At 40.6% G+C, this 24,777-nt stretch overlaps 1 protein-coding gene across 2 annotated transcripts in view; it reads left to right on the top strand.

The window, feature by feature from the left end:
- Positions 1 to 24,777, top strand: part of adam11 (ADAM metallopeptidase domain 11) — a 66,699-nt gene that overhangs the window by 27,262 nt on the left and 14,660 nt on the right. For both annotated transcript variants that reach the window (XM_067430688.1, XM_067430687.1), the window contains exons 10-21: positions 5,999 to 6,073; positions 6,173 to 6,244; positions 6,343 to 6,509; positions 6,888 to 6,972; positions 8,076 to 8,166; positions 8,405 to 8,456; positions 9,550 to 9,649; positions 11,826 to 11,897; positions 12,074 to 12,166; positions 14,492 to 14,572; positions 14,676 to 14,726; positions 15,392 to 15,455. In XM_067430688.1, the coding sequence (XP_067286789.1) occupies positions 5,999 to 6,073; positions 6,173 to 6,244; positions 6,343 to 6,509; positions 6,888 to 6,972; positions 8,076 to 8,166; positions 8,405 to 8,456; positions 9,550 to 9,649; positions 11,826 to 11,897; positions 12,074 to 12,166; positions 14,492 to 14,572; positions 14,676 to 14,726; positions 15,392 to 15,455 (1,003 nt within the window). The remainder of the gene's footprint in view (positions 1 to 5,998; positions 6,074 to 6,172; positions 6,245 to 6,342; positions 6,510 to 6,887; positions 6,973 to 8,075; positions 8,167 to 8,404; positions 8,457 to 9,549; positions 9,650 to 11,825; positions 11,898 to 12,073; positions 12,167 to 14,491; positions 14,573 to 14,675; positions 14,727 to 15,391; positions 15,456 to 24,777) is intronic.

The following is a 24,777-nucleotide window of genomic DNA, read 5'->3' as shown; positions in this document are numbered from 1 at the left end:
CTTTTTAATGAAGATGACTGTGTTGAACTCCAAGACTGCGATGCCCAACTTTCAATTTCATTTGCGTCAGTTTGCGTGTGGGCTTTCTAAAGAGATAAACTTGGCTTTCTAAAGTCTACTCATCTGCGGCAGCCCATATTTGTGGTGATGCATGTTGCAGTAGCATTGTGTTGACTATCTGGCTACCATGAGCTGGTATAACATGCGCTCACAGCTTTGTTTTTTAAACTTTTTTGGGAGGAGTAAAATTAAAGGCCAAATCAAACCGCACAGACAAATGCCAACAAACACGTTTGTTGGCTTTTGTCAGATCAGTTCGTTACCCCAGTCGGTGTCTGTTGCCATTGGACGGGGCTTGTTTTCACCCGACTAAACATGTTCAATCAGCGTTTGTCTGTGTCTGTTGGAGTAGTGTAAACATGACAATTATTTTTCATATACTTGATATTGCACATGAACTTTAATGACATCCCATTCTTAATCTGTAGATGGCCCACCCTTTGCATCTATAACAGCTTCAACTCTTCTGGGAAGGCTTTCCACAAGGTTTATGAGTGTGTTTATGGGAATTTTTGACAATTCTTCTAGAAGAGCATTTGTGAGGTCAGGCACTGATTTTTAACGAGAAGGCCTGACTCGCAGTCTCCTCAGCATGCGCTGTCACTGCTCTGTGATTTTACGTAGCAACTTTGTGGCTGAGTTGCTGTTGTTCCCAATTGCTTCCAGTTTGTTATAATACCACTAACAGTTAATCATAGAATATTTCGTAGCGAGGAAATTTCACAAATGGAATTATTGCACACGTGCCAATGCTTGAATTCAATGAGCTCATGAGAGCGACCCATTCTTTCACAAATGTTTGTAGAAGCAGTCTGCATGCCTAGGTGCTTGATTTTATACATCTTTGGCCATAAAAGTTATTGGAACACCTGAATTCAATGATTTGCAGGGGTGTCCCAATACTTTTGACAATATAGTGTAAATTCTAAATCTAACTTGTTTGTTGGCATTTATCTGAGCAGGGTGAATTGGCTTTTACACATTTAGCTTCAACTACCACATGTATTTTCACTGGTCCAGTTGCAGTTCAATATTCATCTGGTCTTTTCACAACTGGTTGGCTTTCCGATCAATCAAAGAAAATGCATGAAGTGACCAGGAAAAAACTTACAAGAAAAGCTGAGATTTATTTGGAGTTATTTCAAGTGAAGACAGGCAGACCTGCATTAAGAACACATAAGCCCCTTTCACACTGCGATTCCGGCAAATACACGGATAATGCGACCCTGCATTTGTTCCCGGGCCGCTAGATTTGGCTCATTCACACTGCCAGCGAAATACCGTAATATGTGCGCTTTCACACACAACCCGTAACGGTCCCGGAACGAGTTGACACGTGACATCCTGATGTGACGTATAATGGCGAGCGATCTCAGCTTCAGCGCGGATAGTAGGAGCTCCGTGGTCTCGACTTGTGTCCAGTTTGCGCACATTTCTGCTTGTTTAATTTTAGTTTCTTTTGTATATGAACACTCTCTGCGTTTAAAACATCGACTAGCTCTTCTGGCACTGCAGGGTTGTATTATTGAAAAAACAAGCTCTAGGAGTCGCACGATAGCTACATACACTTTGCGGCATTAGTTTCGGCTTTTGTTCACACAGCGTTCGTCCCGGGTCGAATACCGCAATGTTACTAGGTCCCCGACCCGGGTTCAATTCGGTAATCAATGCTGGGACGTGGTTGCTTTCACCCAGAAGGCGACCCGGCAATGTTCCGGGAATATTGTGGGTCCGACGTGCAGTGTGAAAGGGGCTATAGTGTCCTGTGGCAAGCCTACCCAAGGGCCCCTATCATAGTAGTCTTGGCGCATGCAGCAACATTTTTGTACAACGTAGAATTTTAAAAAGTCATACCTTTAACACACATTAAAGGCATAAATGCATTATTATAAGGAGTTATCATTAGAAGGTCTTCTTTCTGTCCTTATTAGAGGAGAATCATTAGAGCTGGACTGGGGCTAAAATTGTGCCAATCCACATGCTTCCCCATTAATGTTTTGTTGCGGTAAAACATTTTAATTTGAATGAATGAATGAATGAATGAATGAATGAATGAATGAATGAATGAGGCATTTATATAGTGCTTTCAAATGTACTACTGTACACCCAAAGCGCTTTACACTCATGTCAGGGGTCTCTCCTCAACCACCACCAGTGTGAAGCATCCACTTGGATGATGCGACGGCAGCCACAGTACAGTGCGCTCACCAGACACCAGCGATAGGTGGAGAGGAGAGAATGTGACAGAAGGGGTCTGAGGGGCTCTTACGGGGAGCTGGAAGTGGTAGTAACTGTGGCGTTTTCCAAAGGGATCCCAATTCGTCGGTACGTCCGTCGAACGTAACCGACTGAAAGGGAACGTCTCGGTTACATATGGTAACCCTCGTTCCCTGAAATAGGGAACGGAGACGTACGTCGGTTGTACCAGCGAATGGGGGATCACTTCTATGAGCCCTATCAGCTTCGAGATATAGAAAACAGGTCATTTAACATTGCCGTGTGTGCTTTGCACATCGCACCCCGCCCCGCAGCGCGGGTATAAAGCGGAAGCGATTGCCAGGCACTGTTTTTCACTGTTGTTTTTCACAAACTAGTGACTCGGCCTGCAGTGATGGTACAGTAACTGTGGTGACGGGATGTACGTCTCCGTTCCCTCCTTCAGGGAACGAGGGTTACCATACGTAACCGAGACGTTCCCTTTCAGTCGGTTACGTTCGACGGACATCGGACGTACCGACGAATTGGGATCCCTTTGAAAAACGCCACAGTTACTACCACTTCCAGCGCCCCGTAAGAGCCCCTCAGACCCCTTCTGTCAGTCGCTGCGGAAGCCACATCATGCCCAGATTGAGTTGCCATGTGGAAAAAACACGTATGGACTGGCCGTGGGCAGTACAATAAACGGAAGTCCCAGGGGTGGCCCCGGCCATTGTAGGCAGGGGAGCAACACCAGACTGGGACGGCAGACGGGCTCTGCTAAAGGGGAAAAGACATGGGCTTGCCGGAGGGAGCCGTACCATGGAAGAATACACATATGGGACCGCCGTGGGGGTCACAACATATGGAACCCAGCCTAAAACAAGTTCCACCAATGTATACTAGTGTTAGACCTGGCGTCAGACACTCCACCACGTCTGACTGCCACGGGTTGCGGAGGACTCGACAGGGTTCGCCATTCTGGGGAACTCGACTGGAGCATATAAGCGCACGTATCCGTTCCATGGGGAAGGGAGTGGCGCAGTAAGCCGATACTTAGAACGGGAACTTCGGTGTTACCGTCTGTGGGAAGTGAGTACACGGGAAGATACCGGCTCTACACGTAGGCTATATAATCTAGCGAGCGTGTTGGGTGTCGCCTAGGCCGCAGCTCTACAAATCTGTCAGCGAGGCGCCACGAGCCAACGGCAAGGAAGAGGCCATACCCATAGTAGAATGGGCTCTAACCCCAAGCGGGCAGGGCACGTCTTGGGATTTCTACACCAAGATGATGGCATCCACTATCCAGTGGGCCATCCTCTGCTTGGAGACAGCCTTTCCCTTCTGCTGGCCTCTGTAACAGACGAAGAGCTGCTCTGAGGTCCTAAAGCTTTGCATTCTGTCCACGTAGGTCCGTAGGGCATGGATGGGACAGAGAAAAGCCATGGCTGGGTCTGCCTCCTCCGAAGGCAGTCCTCCGGGGGAGGAAGTGGTGCTGCAGACACTTCTTGTAGAGCAGTCTCCTCCATCTCTGGGCGGCCCGTGTCAGGGTCTCTTGCAACGGCACTTGCCACCTGGTTTGGCAGCTTCCTGAGCACGCTGGACGCCATTTCCACGGCCGGCTCCATGCCTACGCCCGGGTGGAGGCTGCTGCTGGGCAGGGGCAGGAGCGGGGGCGGCGGCGGGAGGAGCTCTGGGCCAGGACTACCCTCGTGCATGTCCATGAGTGCCTGCACCTGGAGCAACGCCATGGCATGCAAGGCAGACGCAGCCTGGCCACAAGACCTGTAGGCCTTCACAGTCAGACTGGAAGAGAACCTACAGGCCCTGGACGGGAGCCGGGGGTCCCCCGCGCCAGTTGGAAGCGGTCGCCGGAAACACATGTTGCATCGCGACGGCCCGCTCCACAGGCGGGAGGCCCTCGTACCCCCTGGCTTGTCCGCTGTCAAGGGTAGTGAGGAGGGAGGACCCTCCAGGTCTGCTTTGAGCACTAAACGGTCCCTTCCACGAACTAGTGAGCTCCTCATGCACCTCCGGGAAGAAAGAGAACCAGCGCGACCCGCCCAGAGAAACCAGTCGTCCGACCTAGAAGGCTTGGGGCGTGGTGGAGGGTTCCACTCAAGCCTGACCTTTTCGCTGGCCCGGGAAAGCATAGTCGGTTTGCCCTAAACGTGATCCTCATTTCACCCCTGGCCATCTGTCAAAGTAGGTCTAGAACCGCATCCAGAAACGCACATCTTGACATCTTGAAAAAGACGCAGTGTCACCCGTGTTGCTCTTTTTGAGAGAAAAATTGCTCTTTTAGTGCTGAAGCACCCAGGGATCGACCGCGCCAGAATACAGATATATTACTGTCAGTTACTAAATGTTTTTGATCATAAAAAGTTGTCAAATATGTCAAATATTAAATGTTTAACTACTTAGCTTCTTACGAGGCACTCTTTCTCTGCTATAAAGTGATGCATTGGAATTCACACTAACAGTAAGCCCCGCCTTCTTTGATTTGATTGGCCATCTCACTCACGACGAGTGCTGTTTGACCGCTGAGGCAGACCAAAAATGTAACATTTTACTTTTGTCATCCTTGCAACAGAGTGGTGAGTAATGGAGTACAGCAGAGCAGCATCAATAATATTAAATATAAGATCTATATTTTTCAGAGACATAAAGTTATATCAACTAACATCAAAACTGTTGAAAATTACAAACTGACAACTGACAAAATGTCAAGTAGAGGTAACTGCAGACTTGAGCAATGGGCGTGCCATAAGGTCAGAAAGGAATGGGACGTGCCATGAGGAATGAGGCATGCCGTAAGGTCTTTTCAATTGGACGCAAAAAGCTTCCTGATCCGCATAAAAGCGAGCCATAATACATTTATATTTCATAATACATAAATACATTTCTTTCACTGTAAAAAAAGCAAGAATGACATTGAGAATACATTCAAAAGTTACCTTCGAAACCTTCTGTATGGCGCGGATTACGTGACATCCTCCCCACCGCAACTTTTTAGGCTCAATCATTAAAAAACATTCATACTGTTTGTGATAAATGCAGTTTTTGTAACGCATCATTTGAAGATATTAAACTTTTTTTTTTTTTATTGCCCTTTTTCTATTTCATTTTGGACCGATTTATAAATAGATATTCCTAAAATAGAACTTCTTAGTTTTCAAATTTAGAACCTCATGACATTTTACTTTGTTCCCAAAACCCATATTTTTTTTAAAAAAACTTTTTTTTTAAAAGTACATACAAACTAAAAGTATATTGTTATTTTTATAATAATGGTACAGCAAATGTATTTGCTGTATAAAGGCATACATGTATATATGTTTGATCAAACACTCACCATATAATTATAAAATGAAGTAAAACCGGTTTAATAAACTTCTTTTAAGTGGCATTAATCAATTAAGCAAAACAAACACCATTTTATCCAAAAAACATTTATTCAGTAGTCATTTTTACAATTAATTTTTTGAAACGTCAATTGAATTTGTCATCAAAGGCTTGTGTTATAAGTCAAAACCATAGACTGTAAAAAAATATGGACGTAGTGTCCGTGACGTCACCCATAGGATTCCGATTAACCGTTCTGAATCATAAAGTAGGGGCGAGCTGGGCATTGCCATCTTGCGAGCGAGTCATCGAGCCCTTAATTATGCAGAATTTTAAGGCTTTATAATCTGTGATGCTGCAGTTTGGTTAAACTGTGATTCTCTGTGGCCCCCTGCAGGTTCGGAGGGGTCCGCGCACAGTTCAGAGTGAAACAAAGTATGTAGAGTTACTAGTGGTCAATGACTATGAACTGGTAAGATCTGAAAATAGCTTATTTCTTTAATAAATATTATTTTCTGTATTTCTTTTTGCATGTTGTGTGTAATATTTGTCTTGATGTTTCTCTCTGTAGTTTGTACAAATGCGAAGATCGACATCTCAGACGAGAAACTTTGCCAAAGCTGTAGTGAACATGGCTGATGCTGTACGTTCTGAAGTTTGACAGGCACATTCACAATTTACATGTTTTCCTTGAGTAAGTACTGTAGCAATTTTTATGCTTAAAATCCTATTAAATTCCAGATTTACAAGGAGCAGCTGAACACTAGAATAGTGCTTGTCGCCATGGAGACATGGTCAACTCAGAACATGGTTTCTGTTGGCGACGATCCTTTGGTGACCCTTCGTGACTTTATGAAATACAGGAAGGAGAATATCAAAGAGAAGAGTGACGCAGCTCACCTGCTCTCGTATGTAATGCTTTCTTCTTAATACAGGCGACACACTCTTGCACGCATTGTCATTGCATTTAAAACATGCAATATATTGAATGTAAATATCCGTTCAATATAATTAAATCCCAATGAAATAAACTTTAACTGAAAATATGGCATTATCTCCTGGCATCTACACATTTTTGTCTAATAACATTTTTGAGAATATCCTCATTTGGAAATGCATCAACAAAGGAAAGAAAATTTAGTTTGAAACTATTTCATGGAGCCTTATGTAACACATTTGCATCACAACAGTAGCATTGAAATGTAATGTTGCTTATGACTTTCGTGATAACCAACTGTAAGAAGTTCAAAACCACTTTTGGAAGGTAAATATTCTGTGATCCGTAGGGGACGCACATTTCAGAGCAGTCGCAGTGGCACGGCCTACATCGAGGGGATCTGCTCACCAACACGAGGAGGAGGAGTCAATGAGGTGAGAGCTATTTTTACTAATACTTTATTTTGATTGTTTACTTCAGACTTTCTACTAACTAGAAGTAGTGCTGCAACTACATGTCACCAACCAGTCATTAGAGTTTAGTAGACTTAGTAGGCTTTAGTAGACTAAACTTCTGCTTAAAGGTTTTTCATAAATACCATGGTCTTTCATAAGCACTTTTTGTTATACTAGTTAACTATAGACTGTAAAAAAAATATTGACGTAGTGTCCGTGACGCCACCCATAAGGTTCTGACTTCTGAAGTGCAAAGTGTAAAGTAAAGACAAGCTGGCTGTTGCCATCTTGGCAACGCGTCATCGCACGTCACACCCGGATAACAGAAAACGGGCAAAGAGGCGGGACATGGGTGGAGCTTAGGAACAAATACAAATTGTTCTTTATATCTGCGATGACTAACAGACAGTAGATAGATCAAAGTGACCACGCCCTTAATTTAGCAGATCTTTAAGGCTTCATATAATACAAAATTCACCCCCCTCACCGTTGTCATGAAGGGCAAAATTAGCCGTATAGACCACAAATTGTACGAGGCTGTAAACATGTTTTTTTCTGCTGTAAAGTTAGGCATTTTAAGAATTCCCAACTTGATGAGATTCTCAATGAGATTCTGCTTCCTTCTGGAGCATGTCCCTAGTGGCCAGCCGAAGAATTGCAGTTTAAGTCACTTCCGTATTGGCTTTAACGGAAACTGCAGGAGGTTGCCTCTTGGTTAATACACTCTTCACGTCCTAATAGCAATCAATAATAGAAATGCTGTAAATGTTTAAAAAATATACATATCTCTTCTGTGGAAGTCTCAGGACCAAAAAAATCTTTGTCCAATCATTGCATTCGGTCCAAATGCAAAGATACAATGTCCTACCTGCCTGTAAAACTATGTATTTGATAAAGGCAGAATGAGTCAAGTCAAGTCATCTTTATTTATATAGATTTAAACTAATAGTCCGTGTCTGCTTCCCGAACAATGCTAGGACGACTGTTCCAGAGTTTAGGTGCTATATAGGAAAAGGATTGCAGTTGACTTTGATATTTAGGTATTATCAAGTTCTAACTTACTATCTGTGTATTTATATCAGTACGGAAATGTGGGACCCATGGCTATCACATTATGTCAGAGTTTAGGACAGAACCTTGGAATGATGTGGAACAAAGACCGTGCTACTGCAGGTAAACATCCTTCCACTCCTGACAAAATATAACACAAAAGGGGACTGCTGTTTTAATGTGTGTGTGTGTGTGTGTGTGTGTGTGTGTGTGTGTGTGTGTGTGTGTGTGTGTGGTGTGTGCGTGCGTGCGTGCGTGCGTGCGTGCGTGCGTGTGTGCGTGCGTGCGTGCGTGCGTGTGGTGTGTGTGTGTGTGCGTGCGTGCGTGCGTGCGTGCGTGTGTGTGTGTGTGTGTGTGATAGGAGACTGCAGATGTCCAGATCCATGGTTAGGCTGCATCATGGAAGATACGGGGTGAGTCAAGTTTTTGGGTCTTTGTGTAAGTGCATTTTTATTGCAACATTAATGCCAGAAACATACATTATGCAAGTGCACAAGACAATTTTTTGGCAAATTGATTGCAAGCACAAGGCCATTGTATATGATGTGAATTATTGTTAGAGTCGAGCAAAATTCAGAATTGAGGAATTTTTGAATTCACCACACCCCACAGGATAACTTGAAGAGGAATTTACTAAATTCCAATTCAAAGAAATTCAACACTGGTTAAGCATTCTGTAAACATTCTTCCACCCTGGTCCACTAAAGTTAAATAATTTAATACAATGATTGCATTTGTATCTTTTTTGTCCCTACACCATATAAACCCCCAAACATCAAATTATTTAGCAAAAAATGCTGTAGAGTCAGCAAATCGTAACTTATTTAGTTACATTTAATTACTTACAGTTATGTGGATTTCTTTGAATTTCAGTTCGTTGTAATTCTAATTACTTCGATTGAATTGTGAATAAAATGATGTAGTAAATCTTATTTCAAATTTAGAAATTTGCTTTACTGTAATCTTAGTAGATTTAAGGATTTGGCTCAAGTTGGTGATAGACAACATCAATTGTACTTTTACTAAGTTACTATTAAGATTGTTAGCTAACTTGCTCTGTAAGATCCTTTTTAAACTTGCAGTGTAGCACAACTAGTAGAGCATGGCACTAGCAATACTAGTCATTGCTTTGATTCTCAGGATCACTCATAATGTATACCTTAAATGCACTGTAAAGGCCAATTCACTGTAAAGGCCAATTCATACTGCACCGACAGACACTGACCACCAGCAACAGTCAACAGATTACAGTATGTCACTTTTTTAATACCAGATTCAACATGTGTAATCTCCAAAATGAAGAGCCAACAAATGCCGACAGGGGTGACATGCTGATCCGACAAAACCTGACAAATATGTCTAGTGCAGTGTGAATTGGTCTCAAATTGCTTTGGATAAATCTGTCAGATATAAGTTAAATTTTGCTGTTCCTTCTCAAATAGTTTTACACACTGTTTCCATGTAAGGGTAACTGAACAGTATTAACTGTATTATGTGATCTGACAGATACTATCTACCCAGAAAGTTTTCACGGTGCAGTATAGAAGAGTACATTCAGTTCCTCCAGCAAGGAGGAGGGAGCTGCCTCTTCAATAAACCTAACAAGGTTTGTCTGGAACATCCACTAAAAGTTTTTTAACATTTTATATATATATTATGGGTATAATGGTACATAAAAGTCACAGTTCAGTACGTACCTCGGTTTTGGAGTCATGGTTTGATACAAGTTTTGGTATATGCCCCTTGTTTTGGGTTGATGCATGGAGTGTGTCTTCTGGTGCGTTCAGGTCCTCCTGGGATGTTCGTATTTACGAGGTGAGAAGTCGTGTTTACGACATCATGTGCGCTCAAGTCTCTTTGGTCTGAGCAAAATGGTGGTGTAGCTTCATTTAATGAATTTCACAAAAATACAGCAAAGTTTGTTAACTCTGCTTATAGAAAATGAAGAACAAATAATTTTATTCTTTTAGGTTTTTAATTAATCAATTAAGCCACTGTAAACGGTATTGTTATACATTAGGCTAATTGTTATATTAATGCTAGCTTACTTTATTTTAAATGACAAAGCCTGACAGTGTCACTGCTAAATACCCGTTATATTCAACTACAGACGTTGCATCCATTGATTCCGCCATGTTTCTCACGGACACGCCCCCAACTCAGATCAGGGTTTAAAGAAAATCCTGAACTTCCCACTGGTATTTACGACTTCGTGGTGGTGTTCATGTGCATTCATCTCGTAAATACGATCTTTACGACATGACCCGAACGCACCATTCTTCTTCTACTCTTTTTCCTGTTGTGGCTGTTAGCAAGCAGCATTGCAACAACTTGTGTAGTCTTTGTCCTTATCATTGTGAAAGGTCAAGACATTTTATAACAGCAGTTTACCTGTGAAATGTATGCCATAGTGAATGCTGGGAATTGGTGCCCCACCCCCACATCAAACTGCCCCCTCTTAAGGCTCAGGTTCACCTCATTTTCCACATTCCCCTCCATCTTGTGCACAGTTGAGCGCACAAGCTTTTCAAAGTATACTCCTTTGACCCTGAACCTGTAGACACATTCTAGTGGATCATCCTTTTAAGTGCTCAAATCACCTGCACATGCTCTGTTGTCTTCTCTCAAGTCTGTATGGATACAAAAATCTAGCTGCATGCAGAATTGACATCAGCGAACTGTGTTCATGATGAAATCACATCACCTGGACTGTCCGCAAGCCAGAGCAGAATGTGGACAAGGAAAATATACTTTAGGCTTTAGAGCTTAGCAATTCGTGTACTTGGTACATGATGTCCACTGCTATAGGCTCATGGACCTCTATCAGGAGCTTCTTTTTCCAGAAGCATCCACAATCTACTTAGGCTAACTAACAAGGCTTCTGGGAAACACAGCCATGGGCATGTGGTAGTAACTTTCTGGCTGCACTTAACGTTTTAGTTGTACATGGTAAGCCATGCCTGAGATCTATTCCAAAATCTTCTCAAGGCTCCTGCACTGGAAATCCTTTCTGGGCAGCACACCAATACCATCTTCCCAAGGGCAAAATCTTTCCCTTTAGTGAAAATTGTAGATTATTTACACTTGCTGGCAAAAGCCATGGACCACTCTGAGTTGTTTTCAGAGTTGAATAAAGTAACCCTTGCTTTGCTTCCAGTGGTATATATTGCTGTAGTGGTAACCCAAACACTTAAATGATATGCCCACAGGACATGGGGGAGATAGGGGCTCTTGATAGACTAGACCTCTCATGAACACCTGTGCTTTAAAGTTCCTCGTCTGGAAACTGTGCAGCTCCTTGAGTACTCAGAGTGTTACTGGGAAGGGGGCCAGGGTCTCCAGTGGTGACCCACTCTACATTTTGGTCCCTTTTAGGATTTGTGGAGGTCACAGCAGTATACAAATAATTCTGTATTACGAATGCACCAGTGTCTGTAAAAATGTACAATAGGGTACCACAGTATCTTAAGATACTCCTGCTCTCACAAAGTCAAGAACATTGTAATAGCAAGTGCAAATTATGCAAAACATTTGTGCCACTTATAACGCATTGCATTCTCGGAAAGGGGACCTCACCCCCAACAACACAGTCATAACAATACATCTACAAAGTAATTTGTATTTAGCTCTGTTGCTTATAGTGCAATTATCTCATTTCGCTAAAGGATAGATTTTATGTTACTTGATAGATATAGCTTGATGCATTTTTTGAGTAGCTTGTTTAATACTGGATATTTATTGTAAGTATCTTAGCAGTGACATTATATTTTATGTCGCTACAGTTGTTGGATCCTCCTGAATGTGGCAATGGTTTTGTGGAACAGGGAGAAGAATGTGACTGTGGCTCTCAAGTGGTGGGTGACAAGATAAATTTACACAAATTTCCTTTGACAATCGAACAGAAAAAGAAATGTATTCATTAAATAAATCTGCACCTTGCTTTAAAGTGTGCTAGAATAAGAGAACAAGAAGGTTACTTTTGCAATATTTTGATGAGCCAATTTTTTTTATTGGTTGTGCATTCTTGTAGGATTGCTCTCGTGCTGGGGGTGCATGCTGTAAAAAATGCACTTTGACCCATGATGCAATGTGTAGCAATGGACTCTGTTGTAGCCGTTGCAAGGTAAGTGGTGTTCATCTACTCACCCTTATGACATGACCAAGGGCTGCCAGTTGTTTCCTCTACCTTTGGCCTGGATACTGAGATAGGCACCAGTCTCTTAGATATTGGTCCTTGTTTATTAAGTATCATAAAAGTTGTTCATAATCAGGAGTGGATCTACCAGGGTGACAAATGCCAGGCAAAAAAAAAATTCACCCCAGGAATTTTCATAGTATAAAATAAAAATGTAAGCAGTGTTTCCTGTACCGCTTTTCAGAAGCGCCACTTCAATTCAGGCGGATCACAAAAAAATGTCAATAAAACACATCTATCTAGAAATTGTACTACCAGGTTGCATGTGGATTTAAAATGCCCAGTGTAGTTAGCTTCATTAATAAATTACAACCAGTTTTTTGTCAAAAACACCAATTACAAATGGTCTGTTTTTCTATTTGTTTGTGAATTGGAAAATTACTGCTTCCTGGCTAACTCAGAGATCCTCTGAGAAATCTAATCCCATCCAAGTAGAATATGTCTATGTTTCCGTTTTGTTTGGCAAGCAGATTTCCCGACTGCCTGCTTCATCACAGATATAGGCCTTTTTGCCATCAGACAATAAATAAATAAATAAAATGAAATCAATAAGGTCACGGACACTAATAGCAGAGTTATATAAGAAATGTATGCTGGATTGTCTTAAAGCCAACTTGCAGTCTCGTTTTAAAATGTAAAATAGTTTGAAGTTAGTTCAGAATATACAATGTTCTGTTTGCTAAAGTGTTGCTAGGATATTCTGGGTACAGTTTATGGCTGCTATGGGTGTTCTGGCTCACCTTCCATAGCATCCATACAGGCATTTCCTCCTCTGTTAATAACAGAGACGCAAACATAGTTTGCAAACTGATCCAGCTACAGGGCTTTGATATTTTGGTAGGCTATTTCTTATTAATGTTAGCAAATTCTGCTCTTAAAGGGATAGTTCACTTTAAAATGAAAATTCTGTCATCCTTTACTCACCCTCAAGTTGTTTCAAACCTGTATGAATTTCTTTCTTCAGCAGAACACAAGGGAAGATATTTCAGTCAGTAACCAAACAGTTAACTGGAGCCATTGACTGCCATAGAATTTTTTTTCTCCTACTATGGAAGTCAATGGCTCCAGTTAACTGTTTGGTTACTGACATTCTTCATAAAAATCTTCCCTTGTGTTCAGCTGAAGAAAGAAATTCATACAGGATGAAACAACTTTTTTTTTCCTTTTTTTTTTCTTTTTTCAATTTTCATTTTAAAGTGAACTATCCCTTTAAACTTACGATTCATACCTTCCAAGTAGCCTATGTAATAGTAATAAACTATATAATTTGTAATCTGTAAACTCTGTAACAAATGCCAGGAATAGATTGGATTAAAGAGTATTTGCTTGGGATCTTGGACTGTGTATATTCATATTAAAATTTCTGATCTAGCCAAGTCACAAATATGACAAATTAATTACAAATTTGTTAAAACAAAGATTAAAAAATTAAAAATTAAAAATAAAAAAGATTAAAAAATAATTGAAAATTGTGCCGTTATTAATCTGTAATGTCACACTAAAATGTTTAAGAGTGTAATGATAAGCTCATGTTGATGTTTTGATAACTAGCCAAAGTATGTCAGAAAGGGAAAAAAATTGTTAATTCCGATATTTGGTATATTTGATATATTGTGTGAGATCAGGCTACACTGGTTCCATTTACTAAAAAGAACTTGGATTATTAGTGTCATGTGTTTGGACTAGATTGGCACTACCTGAACCATTGAGAATATTTTCTTGTCATTACTTCCCAACACAATGTATTTTCATTTAATCAACTGGAGCTCCACTGCTGTAAATCAGTCCAAGAAACTGCTTACATTTATATTTTATACATTGTGATACCAATCTTCTCTTTTTTTGTCACCCAGTAGATCTGCACCTGTATCAGTTGATCTGGTTCACAAAACAGCCTGAATGATTCATTCACATACCAGACTCTATTCAGTTAGGTGAATTCATTATTCAGTCAGTCACAGTGGTTCTTGAGCTGTTCGCTCACTGGAAATAAAGATTATCTGTGAATATCTTTCTTTTTTCCCTTTTTTTTTTTACATAATATTTTTACAAAGTAAAAGCAAAATAATTTCTGTTATTGTGTTCCACAGAAGAAAGAAATCCATGCAGGTTTAAAACAGCACAGGGTGACTTTATTTTCAAAGGGACAAATACTTTGAAAAGTCAGCAGTCAAATTTGTTTATGTAATTTATCGTCATTCATTTGGTATCGTTTGTTGTGTATTTAACTCACTGAAAGACTGTGTGTTGCAGTATGAGCAGAGAGGAGTGGTCTGCAGGGATGCAGTGAATGACTGTGATGTGCCGGAAACGTGCACTGGCGATTCGAGTAAAGTAATGATACATTTATATAAAATCATCATTTAAATCATTACCATCACAATAATACTAATAATGCAAAAAATGTACATGTGCTTCTCATTAATTTCTCAAACAGTGTCCACATAATGTCCACAAACTGGATGGTTACATGTGCAATGCTGGACTGGTAAATATTCTGTTTTTCTATTTAATTTGAACATGTTTCTTACTAGAATAGCACTAAACATTGTTACTGTTTTGTTTGCATGATTTACTGCACACTGGAAGACTTATCTTTTAAAGCTAGTCTTAGAGTAAGACTGTTATGTGCACTTTGGTTTAAATTAAGTTGAATGAAAATGTTTCAATTATTAAAGGGGCATTCAGCAAAAAAATGTATTGTTCTGGTAGATGTTGGCCTTTTAGTTAGTGGTGTGTTGATGCAAGTGTTCAGTTTCCAGTGTCATTAATTGTAGAAATGTGGTATTCACACTATGCATTAGTCACTATTCATTTATCCCACAAACTAATCTCACCAATAACAAAAATCATTTCTGACTGGTCGTGTGATCTCAGTATGTCTGTGCTCCTGATATGACTGCAATGATTGTATATGTTTTTAAAGTAATTTTTTTATAATCATATTATTATTAATATTATTATTTTTGCATAAGGTATTTTTAAGTATTATTCATTTTATTCTCCTTTAATTTTTTTTATGTGAATGTAGTTAAAGATGACATCATCCATTTTTTAATGCTCATCCCCCCCATTTTTTTAAGGCTTAGTGTGTGTGTGTGTATGCACAGTATGTATACTATAAGCTGATGTACTCTCTTCTGGTTCTCTCAGGGCCGCTGCTATGGGGGCCGCTGTAAGACCAGGGATGCCCAGTGTCTGGCGCTCTGGGGCCACAGTGAGTGATCATACAGTTTATAGTATTTATAGTAATGAATATTAATTAGAGATGTAGACATTATGGTTGGTTTTTGTTAGTATAAAGCTGTACTGTTTTTTGTTTTTAGAATAGTGTTTGAAATGAAAGGCACAATATGTGATTTTCTCCGCTAGAGGTCGCTTATTCAAAACAAAGTCATAGCTTGATGACGCCTTGATTTCGCTGAATCATGAGAGTTGTTGTCTTCACCTCTAATCGGTGGGGAAAAAATCAGATGGGACTCGGGCAGAAATCATATTCATGGATGAGTTCATGTATTAAAGATTTATTAACATTACTGTAGTATGAAGCAGCGTGGGGCTGACATAACATGGCTCGAGAGCAGTGGAGCTTATGTCGCAGACGAACGCTTCCACTTCTTCTGGCCATGCGTATGTGAGGTAACGCATCGCTGTTTTATTATATTAGATACATCTGAGTGTGATAAAAGTTATGTTATAATGGTACTCTGTGTGTTCGCTCGGCGGCTACTACAAGACACTTGCAATAAGATCGATTTATATTAGGCATGGTAAAACATGGTACTCACGGTAAATCAAGAAAACAAGATTTAAACTGAGACTAACTGTGAGCTATATAACAATGATTCGTTTTCTGTCGATAAATGCTTTCAAACAGTTGCAAAGTTAAAAACATAACATATTAAAGAGTCTTTGATGTTTCACGGTTTCTACTAAAAAAACCAGAAATTGTGGGTAATGAGGGTATAATGTGATTGATAAACGATAAACAGACACTGTCCGTGTCCTGGTTAAATCTTTTCTGGAATTAAAGAAATCATAAAACACGATTTCACTTTTCTAACTTTAGCTAGTGTGTAATGTTGCTGTTTGAGCATAAACAAGATCTGCAAAGTTACAACGTTCAAAGTTTAATGCAAAGGGAGATATTTGCTTTTTTTTTTTTTTTTACTATTACTATTTACTATTTTACTACAGACATTACTCCAGGGTTGCTGACATCACTAGCCCCAATATTTACATAAACCCCTTTTCCAAAAATCTTGTATAAGGGGGGCGAGGCCATTTTTATTGCTGTGTAGAAGAGTAGGCTGGAGTGTTGTTGTCGCAATGCAGACGAAAAGCTGTTATTTTCATCAGGATTGCAGGTCGACTTTGTTCAGTTAGAATGTAATTTTAACTCAGCCCCTCATAATTATTACCCAAATCTCGCACTCTTTGCTGCACATTTTACGGAGGAAAGCTTCCACAATCTTCGTGAGTTGAATGCAGGATTCGCGCAACGGCTTGTCCTGAAAGATGGAGCAGTTCCAAATTTAAAAACGGGCCACAACCTGTAATAGTTCGTATTGTTAAAGGGGTACTTCAGCACTGGCAAGATGAATCTGTATTTAATCTGGATCAATAATGTAGTAGAAATGTGAAAATATTTTTGAATTTGGTGCTTTCTGGACTCAGAAAAGACAATACATGTATTTTTGTCTCATGGGGATGAAAGACAACAATTCTCAGAATGCTTCGCTGCCCTGTGAGTCCACTCCCAAAGCCACCACTACTGAATCACTGATCACTTTCCCACCACCGCTTTCATCTTCATTAGATCAGTTCAGTTAGAGAACAGACACTACAGTTAAAAACGGTATGTGTTCAATGTATTGTGATTTAGCCGCTGAGTGAGTGTCACAAACACAGCAGGAGTAAGATTATTCATCGCGATGAATGAGTTGAGGTAAGAGCTCTCATGATGAGAGCTGAGGTAAACGCGTCCGCACTCACGGCAGGGGAAGCACAATCCTTCAAATATACTCCAGGGTTTCTACTGATAGAAAGCCATATGCTAATTGCTGAAGTAAACCTTTAATTGTAATTTGTAGTTGTAATTGTAAAGTAAGTAATTAAATGACAATGCTGTTTGGCTCTGCAAACCAGTTTGTTAAATGCTCATTCATTCTTAACGTTATCCGACAAACACCTAACATTACAAACTTTTTTTAAATCTCAGCAGCAAACTTTGAATTAGTGCAAATTATTCTTTGATTAGAGCTTTTATGTATTGTTTATCTACATGCTTTTTATCTATAGGCATGCTAAACATGGTTCTGTGTTTGATTTGGTTAACATAGTAAAGCCAATGTTTAGTGTTCAGTTTGGATTAATAGTTCTTACGACAGATATCTGGCTTTAATCGTTCTAAAAATATAAAAGGTGCATTTAGGTAGCGATCAATAGATCCACAGTCTTTACAGACTACTGGTAAAGGTGGGGGTTTTCCAAGAAACGTGTACTAGGTTGTTAGCTAATCAGAACACAGCTCGGCCAGCTAACCAATCTGAGCCCATTGCGTATTTTTTAAGGGAGCGGCTTAATAGAACCCGGAAACTATCAGTTTTTACAAGGAGGGACAAAGCAGTGTAGAATTAAAGGTAAAATATATATAAAAATAAAAATATATGATTTTTCATTTTTTTAAAGGGGGGGTGAAATGCTGTTTCATGCATACTGAGCTTTTTACACTGTTAAAGACTTGGATTCCCATCCTAAACATAGACAAAGTTTCAAAAACTAATTTTGGACGTTTGATGAGTATTTCTGTGTCAAAAATACTCCTTCCGGTTTCTCACAAGTTTCGGCGAGTTTTTTTCGAGTATGGGTCTACTTGACGTTAATAAGAGCGGAAGGTCCTTGTATGGGCTGTATGGGCTCTTCTCCCGGTAGGGTGCGCGCGCGTGCGCGTGACTAGAGCACGCTGTAAACAGTCTCTCAGGTGCAGATCCAGTCGTCCGTGAACACTTATGTGGCGCCGAGCTCCTATGGGTGACGTCGAGCGACTTCAACGCTTCAGCACAGCATTCCGGGAAGGCAGCGCTGCATTTGAACCGATTTGAACGCAGAAATGACGGGAAGCTTCACAACATCGTTTCAGTTGCGTCTCAAAATGGATTTACACACCACTGCTGTCAGGACTTTACCAAATCATACCAAAGAAGTGTGTTTTTGACGGAGCAGTCCCAGCGCTAAAGCTTCGGTCCTGCTTTGGAAGCAGCCAGTGAGTTAACTTAAACTGCCTCAAATGTCTCTGCTTTTGGCTACGGACGCATGAGTAAACATCAGTAAACGACACGATTGCGTGCTTCGTCATTCAAATGCGCTAACTGTTAACGGTTACTCCATTGTTGTTCTCTGTATAACGTTACAGTATTCTGACGTGCAAAACCGTTTTGCTTGCTACTTCTAAGGTCTAGTCGCATACAATAGTCCATAAACCGAATCATGTCCTCATAACTTACACTGCGAGTAAACACACACAAATGTGGAGAGGCCATTAAATACAGTAACTTACATACCACTGAGACGGACGTCCTGATGTTGCCGTTTCTCCTGTTCAATTTATTTCTCCCTCAGATTTGATTGTGGATCATTATCTGTATTAGCTGAGATAGATGGGTTTCTCCGGTTTCTCCACGCTTGAGGACGACACCGCTTTGCGCGCTTGTCATTCTTTAGCTCCGCCCACACGATACGCCTCCAGACGCTCGTTTTTTTCCGGAAAGACTCGGTACAGCCTATATTTCTTTTATAAATATGATAAAACTAAAGACTTTTCGGAGATATGAAGGATGCAATACTACTCTATAGGTACTCAAGATTGACATGAGATTGACTGAAACTGAGTGTTTCACCCCCCCTTTAACGAAGCATGAACACATGTTACAGTGCACCCCAAAAACACATTCAAGCCTGCGAAAGAATGTTTTACCACCCCTTTAAACATTATTGGAAACATTTGGGATAATGTAAGTACACAAGTCAACAAAATATATAACATTGTTCTATTGGTTTTTGGATATTCTAATCCAGAAATCTTACATATTGTGCCTTTAAATCATCAGTTTTGAATTTGACATGCTTCAAGTAATCCTGTATTTAGAATTAAAAAATAATAATGAAAAAATGACCAAACTGTTTGATCAATTTGTGCACTTATGACAGTAGTTCTTTCGTATAACTTTTTATGAGGACTGTTCCTGCACTTGTCTGGTGACTTTCTGCACAACACTCCAGTTAATGATGGAGTGTTGACAGCTTTGGAGCTGTGAAGGTAAAAGTTTCAAAGATCAAAGTGCACAACAAATGGAGTTTCCATTAAGTCAGTTACTTTCAACGGCACGTCGGCGAATGACAAATAAGAATCTCACTAGAGCGAGCCAATCTACTTCGAGTGTAACTAAATGAGCCAATGCACATTGGCATGCAATAATTGCACAAGTGCTCTTGTCACACAGCTCGGGTATAAATGAGCTTTTGATTGCATCAATCCAGCTTTTTCCCTTGAAGCCGAGTGGTGGATGGTTTGTTTCGGAATCACTCTCTACAAAGCAGTAAAACTGGCTGAGCCTACCTTTTGGAAGTGGACCTAAAGAGTAGGTAGTCGGTGTGACAGCACATCAATGGGGTTGTATGGTGTTTGTACTGTCTCTCTATGTTGTAAGAACAATCACAAAGGCTATTCTTACAGCTGGTCTTTTGGTGAGCTGGTGCAGACAGAGCGCAAAAAAGCAGTTTTGACAGCTGGTAAGAGAATGCATTCGTAAGACAGGCTGCACATCCACGTCAGGCTGCAATACTTCCCTGTCTGTGATGCTGCGTTCCTCTGCGTGCTTCAGCACCAAGGAGAGCAGTCCTTCTAAAAGAGCATACACAGATAGAGCTTGCATCTTTTTCAAGATGACATTCTATGTGTTTTTCTGGATGCGGTAGTTACCTGGCACCGAGGGGTGTCTGGGCGCTCAACAAGTTGAATCAGCATTCGTGGATCTGTCATGCACCCATTGCGGGAAGATGGCCATCTTGGAGTTGCGGTCGAGACTCCATTTTCCATTTTCTAAGGAGTTCCTTGCTAAAGTTTACACGCAGGTTCCTCCTGTAGAACGGGCCGTTGCTATGCAACTGTGCCCTAACTCCACCTCTTGGGGAACACGTGTCTCCCCTCACGGGCCTGTAGGTACATGTCGGATCTAACCGGCAAGGCATTCCAGGCTTGTTTGGAAGCTGTCTTTCACGCTATGGTGTTGTTGCAGGTTCATCAGGCCCAGGCACTGAAGAACCTACACGTGTCACGGTTCATGAATTCACTGACAGTGTAAGTGTCTGTGTGGTGGTGGGTGTGACTGCTGATACTCAGCTGATTACCAGCTCCATCTGCCACTTGTTTCATGGTTCTACTTATACCCACTGTGGTGCGTCTTGTGTTGTCAGATCGTTGGGTTAGTCCTCTGTGTATGTTTGTGTGTGTCAGTCTGCTGCTGGTTCCTGATTTGGTGTCTCAGATTGCATGGAGGATCGCTCTGCTTGATTCACATAGAATCACTCTGCTTTGTTCATAGAGGATTATGCAAGCTATTTCTGCCTGAACTTCTCTATTTCTGGTGTGGATTCTAGTCTGCCTGTATTCAAGAGGATCGCTCTCCCTGGTTTACAAAGGATCATGTCACTCACGGATCACAGAACTTCACCAGAGGTCTGACACTCACCGCGGTTCGCACACATGAAATTCCTGGTTGTCTATTGGGTCCCTGCGCTGCCTTCATCACCGGCGGTCTTGTCTTATTCTGTTGACTTTACCAAACTTCTCTCTGGGTTTCTAATAAACTTATTATTGCAACTGCAATTGAATCCTTTGCATCATTCACGTTACAACATGAGGGTGCTCACTATCCTACAGTTCTCTAGGAGCTGAGAGCCACAACAGACCTCACAATTTTTGCGACAAAGGTCACGGCACGTCGTTGGGTCATGTGCTGTCCACATTCACACTGTGCCAATATACGTTTCCCCCAGTGAGCCTACTTGCACAAACCCTTTGCAGTCAGGGAGGAAGAGGAGCAGGTCTTGCTAGTTGCATCGTACTGGCCCAACCGGACTTCACATAACTTATCCTCCTTGTGACATCCTCTCCCTGACAAACTCCATGTCTGGTCCCTGGACAGAGGTCCCTTAACACCATCACTTGAGCACAAGCACAATCTACGAGACAGGCTTATGCCTTGAAGTGGAACCTGTTCATTGAGTTCTTCTCATTGAAAAGGCCCCCGAAGATGTTTAATTGCATCTGTGTTTTTCTTCCTGTAGCGGCAGTTGGACCGAAAGCTGTCTCCCTCCACCCTCAAAGTTTAGGCTATATTGCAGCAATATCTGCTTATCATGACCCCATGGATGGTAAGTCAGTTGGGAAGCATGACCTGGTCATCAGGTTCCTTAGGTGGGTGAGATGGTTAAATCCTCCTCGACCTTCCTCTATACCCTCTTGGGATCTTGCTCTGGTGCTCTGAGTACTTCAGAATGTCCCATTTGAGCCTCTGCAGTTGGTAGAGCTAAAAATTCTGTCTATGAAGACTTTGCTGCTGGCTGCACTGGCCTCCATCAAGAGGGTAGAAGACCAGCAGGCATTTTTGGTCTACAAATTGTGCCTAGAGTTCAGGCTGGGTGACACCCACATGGTAATGAGACCCTGACCTGGCTATGTGCCCAAGGTTCCTACCACTCCCTTCTGGACCAACCTGCAAGTGCTGCCCCCACAGGCCAGCCCTGGCTTTGCTTATTCCAATCCATGCTCTACTTCAGCTCTTTGTCTGTCATGAAGGCCAGCAGAAGGGAAAGGCTGTCTCCAAGCAGAGGATGGCCCACTGGATAGTGGCTGCCATCGCCTTGGCTTACCAAGCACAAGGTGTGCCCTGTCTGCTCAGTGTGCGAGCACACTATACTAGAGTTGTTGCATCCTCCTGAACGCTCGCATGTTGGGCGACACACAACACATTTGATAGATTCTATAACCTTCGTGTAGAGTTTCTCACCTCAAATGGGTAGAAGCACTGAGAGGCCTAGGCTCTTGTTGGGTTACTGTGCCCTGAAATATGGCGCTTGTATTCTCCAGAAGAAAACTCTGTCGAGTCCTAGAAGGCACACTTTCCCAGTGTTATCCAGTAAGTCACGTGGAACAGCAGTGATGGACTTCTCTGTGTGAGCCTCGTCTCATCAGGTAAGAGAGCTGAGGAGGCTCATACAGGGCATTGGAATGGGAACAAATTGTCTCAGTTACAAATGTAACCCTTGTTTCCTGAAGGAGGGTTTTGTCCTTTGTGCCCCGCTGGGGTACCAGTTCACCTACTCTGCTTCTCAGTGAAAAACTGGTTTGATGCAATCACCTGCAGCTCATTTATACCTGAGCTGCGTGGCAAGAGCAGCTGGTGCAATTATTGCATGCCAATGTGCATTGGCTCATTTAGTTACACTCAAAGTAGATGGGCTCACTCTAGCGAGATTCCTATTCCTATCCTATTCCTATTCAAGGGTTACTTATGTAACTGAAACGTTACTGTCTTCCAAAAGAAAGAACTGATTCTGAACAGCCTGAAATGACTCCTCAGTAATTCCAGTCTGACTTACTGAACATAAAGGACAGGCTATTCTTTTATTCATCATGTGCCTGTTCTGATGTACTATCTGTACTATAATGGTAGTTTTCAGTACATTTTAAAGGAAAAAGCCATTTCTGGGAGCTCATGTGGCTTGGTTATTTGTAAAATGATTTGTAAAATAATTGCATTAAGCCATCCCATAGTATTGGATACATTTTTAAAATTGAATTCCTAGAAACCACAGTGGGCTTTTTTTACTGTAAATTCACAGTTTATTTCTTTATTGTTTTCTTTATTGTTTTATTGTTTTTATAGTCTTTATATATTTTTTATTAGTTTTTTAAATTTATTTTTATAAAAATTTTCTGACCCTCAAGCCATCCTATGTGTATATGACTCTTCTTTCTGATTAACACAATCAAAGTTATACAGAAAGTGTAACGCCTCTCGGAGTTCAAAACGCTTACACTACATTCTAGCCAGTTACGCTTTTTCCATAAGTTAAATATGGAAGGCAGTCTGGCAGATTAATGACAGTGAGTTTGTGAGTCCATTGAGTTTGAAGAGTTCATTCTTTTTTCATTGCTGTGTCAAAAAACATCAACAAACAAACAGAAAACATAGAAGCGATGCCTTTCACTTCATTATGAACACCGGAGGACAGTAACAGCATCAGGATATTTATTAATATAACTCTGACTGTGTTCATCAGAAATTAGTAATATACACCTAGGATGGCTTGAGGGTGAGTAAATCATTAGGTCATTTTCCTTTTAAAGTGAACTATTCCTTTAACATGTGCTTTATAAGTACTAATAAACAGCCAATATGCAACTAGTTAAAGGTGTCCTAGAATGAGTTAAAACAATATATTAAATTGTTCTCTGATATCTACATAGAGGGTGTGTGGCTTATTTAAGGGCAAAAATTGTCCAGATACAGTTTTCCATTTACAGCCTCTATAAATTCTCCCTAGGATGTAATGCTCTATTTTTGCCTTATTTAGGTATTTATATTTATGTCTGCTCTGATTGGCTTATTTCAGCAGGACACAGCAGTTCCGTTTTTCAGCGAAGCAGCTCCTGAGTCATGACTGTCCTGACAGAACACAGACTGACTGAATGACACTTTAAGCAGAAAATCTCAAATGGGGATTGATAAAATGCAGTACACAATACCAATTTTTCATACGAACTGTGCCCAGCTCTGAATTAAACTGCCAGTGTAAAAACTCCCTTTATATTCTTAAAATGAGAGAAATCACTACTTACTCTTAATTTTTAAGTTTAGGCTTAAGAGACATGAAAAATTTCTTAATAATAATAATTCATTACATTTATATAGCACTTTTCTAGGCACTCAATAGCGCTTTACATAGAAGGGGGAATCTCCTCAACCACCACCAAGGTTTAGCAAGCACCTTAGAAACGTGTACTAGTTTCTAACGTGTATAAAAGTATTTGGATTAATGGATTATTAGATGAAACATCTCTGACCTTTGATACGTCTAGTCTTCAAGCTGTATTGATTATTATTGAATAAGTATGGTTTCATAAATGTACATTTGCATAAAGCATGCATATTTGTCCATACCCATGTTGATTAGTGTATTAAAAACGTGAATTAAACTTAATTTAAGATAAATTTACAATTGCTAAAAATGTGCGATTAAATTGAGATCAATCGCGAGTTAACTCATGACAATCATGCGATTAATCGCGATTAAATGTTTTAATCAATTGACAGCCCTAATATATATATATATATATATATATATATATATATATATATATATATATATATATATATATATATATATATATATATATATATATATATATTTACAAATTGAATAGCCTTGTCAAATGACTATCGTTTTAACTTATATGGTGGAAAATGTGACGT

The sequence above is a fragment of the Pseudorasbora parva genome, chromosome 21 (assembly GCF_024679245.1).
Source record: "Pseudorasbora parva isolate DD20220531a chromosome 21, ASM2467924v1, whole genome shotgun sequence".
In the NCBI taxonomy this organism is placed as follows: domain Eukaryota; kingdom Metazoa; phylum Chordata; class Actinopteri; order Cypriniformes; family Gobionidae; genus Pseudorasbora; species Pseudorasbora parva.
Note: the sequence above shows the minus strand (reverse complement) of the source record. Positions and strands in the feature narration are given on the sequence as shown.